This window comes from Nicotiana tabacum, unplaced genomic scaffold (assembly GCF_000715075.1).
Source record: "Nicotiana tabacum cultivar K326 unplaced genomic scaffold, ASM71507v2 Un00001, whole genome shotgun sequence".
NCBI lineage: Eukaryota > Viridiplantae > Streptophyta > Magnoliopsida > Solanales > Solanaceae > Nicotiana > Nicotiana tabacum.
In genome coordinates, this window is record NW_027438239.1 from 4,796,053 (window position 1) to 4,800,515 (window position 4,463).

The 4,463-nt window shown below is 41.6% G+C and overlaps 1 protein-coding gene across 1 annotated transcript; it reads left to right on the forward strand.

Annotated features, from left to right (window-relative positions):
- The first annotated feature begins 785 nt into the window (after positions 1-785).
- Positions 786-4,013, forward strand: LOC142178810 (uncharacterized). Its single transcript, XM_075248531.1, has 4 exons — positions 786-1,654; positions 2,309-2,479; positions 2,717-2,831; positions 3,546-4,013. The coding sequence occupies exons 1-4, from the start codon at positions 786-788 to the stop codon at positions 4,011-4,013; spliced, it is 1,623 nt and encodes a 540-aa protein (XP_075104632.1).
- The last annotated feature ends 450 nt before the right edge of the window (positions 4,014-4,463 follow it).

Consider the following 4,463-nt stretch of genomic DNA (forward strand, 5'->3'; position numbering starts at 1 on the left):
ATAAACTATGTGGGCAACTATGGAGGACACACACAAGGTGGTCAGAATTGGGGGCAACAAAATCAGCAGTATAGACCAGCACAACAACAGTCCAATAATACCAACAATCCTGGAGCTATGCGACCACAGGGTCAAGTAGTACCTTACCAAAGGCAATAAGGATACAACTAGCAAAATCAGCAGCTAACTTATCAACAACCTCAACAACAGCAGATAGTGAGGCAGGATAATGGGTTATCTGAAATTAAAGGGAATGTTGCAACAACTCATTAGGTCCAGCGGGAAAATGGAATAAAAGGTCCACCAAAATGCAAGAAAAGTTAGTGTCACATGATTCGGCTATCAAGGGCATTGAGATTCAACTAGGGCAATTATCCATGGCCCTTAACAATCGTCCTCAAGGGACGTTACATGTGGACACACATGTCAATCCAAAAGAACAGAGCCCGAAGCCCCTTATGGCGGTGAGCTTAAGAAATAGTAGAGATCTTGATTCAGAGCAAGTAATTTCTCATGAGAGCCGGCCAACTGAAACACTTGTGTCAGTGCCAATTGAGTTAGATGAGTCAACCGGGCTAACAGAAGTAAGAGTGAAACCAACCCACGAGAAAATATACAAGGAAAAAGAGGTTGCGGAGAAGACTGAGAAAATGCAAGATAAGGTTTTATAAAAAGTGCCTGAGCAGGATCTAACTCAAGCCACAGAAAAGAAGCGACCTCCAACACCCTTCCCGCAGAGGTTGGCCAGATATCAGAAGGATGAACAGTACAAAAGATTCATAAAAATGCTGAAGCAAATTCAGGTAAACATTTCTCTAATTGATGCTTTGAGGGAGATGCCCGGTTATGCAAAAATGATGAAGGACTTGATGTCTCATAAGTTAGACTTCCAAGACTTGGAAACTATCACATTGACAGAGACTTGTAGTGCTGTTGTGTCAAGATCTATAGCTCAGAAGTTATCCGACCCTAGAAGCTTCACAATTTCTTGCACCATAGGTAGCTATGCATTTGCCAAAGCATTGTGTGATTTGGGAGCAAGTATAAATCTGATATTGTTGTCTATCTATAAAAAGTTAGGCATTGAAAGAGCAAGGCCCACATCCATGTTACTACAACTAGCTGACCGAACGGTGAAAAGGCCATCAGGTATACTTTACGATGTACTTGTGCAAGTTGGAAAATTCATGTTTCCAGTAGATTGTTTCATTATGAACTGCAAGGTTGATGGGGAGATTCCCATAATTTTGGGAAGGTCGTTCTTGGCCACAGGGAGAGCTCTGATTGATTGTGAAATGGGGGAGCTAAAGATGAAGCTGAATAATGAAGAAATAACATTTAATGTGCAAAAGTCTATGCGGCGACCTAGTGAGTTTGCAAATTGCTCTTTGTTAGACACGGTGGATGTAATTATGGAGGATGATGATGAGGCACTTAATGCAAAAGACCCTTTAACAGCCTGCCTTATGAACTTAGAAGAAGTAAATGGTGAGGACTTGGCGGAATGGGTGTTGGCTCTTCAAGGGCAAGGGTACTGGAAAAAAGAGCTCGAATTCGAGCCTTTACATTCGGAAGAAAGAATGAACCCTCCAACCAAGCCATCGATCGAAGCACCACCACAATTGGAGCTGAAACCGCTACCATCTCACCTCAGGTATGCTTTCTTGGGACCTAATTCAACTTTACATGTTATTATCTCATCTTGTTTGTTAGATGTGCAGGTAGAACAACTGTTGCAGGTGTTGAGAGAGTGCAAGAATTCAATTGGTTGGACCATTGCAGACATTAAGGGTATCAGTCCGACCTTCTGCATGCATAAAATTCTACTGAAAGATGGGCACAAAACTTCCAGAGAACATCAAAGAAAGTTGAACCCTAACATGAAGGAAGTTGTAAAGAAGGAAGTGATCAAGTGGTTAGATGCGAGAATTATTTTTCCCATTTCAGATAGCAACTGGGTTAGCCCAGTTCAGTGTGTGCCAAAGAAAGGCGGGATGACTGTTGTGCAAAATGAAAACAATGAATTAATCTCAACAAGAATAGTCACGGGATGGCAAATTTGCATGGACTACAGAAGATGGAACAAGGCCACCCGAAAAGATCATTTTCCCCTGCCGTTCATTGATTAGATGCTAGATAGATTGGTAGGGAGGTCCCAATTTTGCTTCTTGGATGGATACTCGGGGTACAACCAGATATCTATTGCCCCGAAGGATAGAGAGAAAATGTCATTCACCTGTCCATATGGCATTTACGCTTTTCGGAGAATGCTGTTTGGCCTATGAAATGCACCCGCCACATTCCAAAGGTGCATGATGGCCATCTTCACAGATTTGGTAGAGGATATAATGGAGGTTCTCATGGATGATTTCTCAGTGGTGGGAAATGCTTTTGATGATTGGCTTAGAAATCTGAAAAGAGTGTTGCGGAGATATATGGAGACTAATCTGGGGCTGAACAAGGAAAATGTCATTTTATGGTACATGAATGTATATTCTTGTGACACCTAGTGTCAAGTAAGGGCATTGAGGTGGAATGTGCCAAGATTGATGTAATAGAGAAGCTGCCACCACCCACTTCTGTCAAGGCAATAAGAAGTTTCCTTGGTCACGCCGGTTTATACAGGCGGTTTATAAAAGCTTTTTCCATGATTGCTTACCCTTTGTGTAAATTTCTTGAAAACAAATCACCCTTTTGTGTTTTCTGATGACTGCAGGGTAGCTTTCGAAGGATTGAAGAAGAGGCTAGTGTCTACACTTATCATAGTTGCACCCGACTGGGAGCAACCATTTGAGCTGATGTGTGATGCAAGTGACCATGCCGTGGAAGAAGTACTTGGACAGAGAAAATATAAAATCATGCATCTAATCTACTATGCAAATAGAACATTGAAGGGCACCCCAACTGAATTACACAGTGACAGAAAAAGAGATGCTAGCAGCGGTATTCGCATTTGACAAATTCCGGTCCTACTTGATAGGTTTGAAGGTAATTGTTTATACTAACCATGCTGCTCTCATGTACCTAATTGATAAAAAGGAAGCAAGGTCGCGCCTGATTTGATGGGTTCTACTGCTGCAAGATTTTGACTTGGAAATTTGTGACCGAAAAGGAACAGAGAACCAAGTTGCCGATCACTTGTCCAGGCTTGAAGGAGCTAAAATGAAGGTTGAGGTGGAAGAGACATGGAGACTTTCCCGGATAAACAATTATTAGCCACGAGACTTGAGGAAGCGACATGGTATGCCGACATTGCAAACTACATAGCAAGCGATATTGTTCCCTATGAATTGTCTTCTGTGCAGAAAACAAAGTTCTTTCGTGATTATCGCATGTATTTATGGGATGGACCATATTTGTTTCGGATTTGTATTGATAACATGATCTAGCAATGTATTCCCGAGATAGACCAAGCTTCTGTTTTGTAGTCATGTCATGCTTTGCCTTATGGAGGTCATTTTGGAGGAGTAAGGACAGCTGCTAAAGTTTTGGAGTAGGGCTTCTATTGGACGACGTTGTTTAAAGATGCACACTTTTGGGTAAAGATCTGTGATGAGTGTCAAACGACGGGGAATATTTCTCGTCGACATGAGATGCCCATGAACCCAATCCAAGAAGTAGAAGTATTTGATGTATGTGGAATCGACTTTATGGGATCATTTGTTAGCTCATACAACAATAAGTATATACTAGTAGCAGTGGACTATGTTTCGAAATGGGTAGAAGCTATAGCACTCCCAACAAATGATGCAAAGGGAGTTATTGATTTTCTAAGAAAAAATATCGTCACCCAATTTGGAACTCCAAGAGAGATCATTAGTGATGGAGGAACTCACTTCTGCAACCGAGACTTCGCAAAGTTGCTGGAAAAATATGGCATACGCCATAAGGTTGCCACTCTGTATCACCCACAAACAAGTGGTCAGGTTGAGGTGTCAAATAGAGAAATCAAGAGTGTTTTGACCAAAACTGTAAATGATACTAGGGCTGATTGGGCGAAAAATATTGGATGATGCACTATGGGCCTACCGCATTGCATTCAAAACTCCAATTGGTATGTAACCGTACAAATTGGTTTTCGGAAAGGTGTGTCACTTACCGCTGGAGCTAGAGCATAGAGCTTTTTGGGCATTAAAGTAATTAAATCTTGACATGGAGGTCACTGGTACGAGTAGAGTCACAGAACTTCATGAACTCGATAAGTTCCGTTACCATACTTTTGAAAGCACCAGGCTGTACAAGGAAATTATGAAGATCATGCACGACAAGCATATTCAAGAGAGGATTTTCAAACCCGGAGATGTCGTGTTGTTGTATAATTCAAGATTGAAACTATTTCCGGGTAAGCTGAAATCTAGATGGTCAGGACCATTTAGAGTGGTGCAAGTACTCTCAAGTGGAGTTGTAGAAATTGAATTCGAGGATGGAACGAATAGGTTTAGAGTTAATGGGCAAAGGTTGAA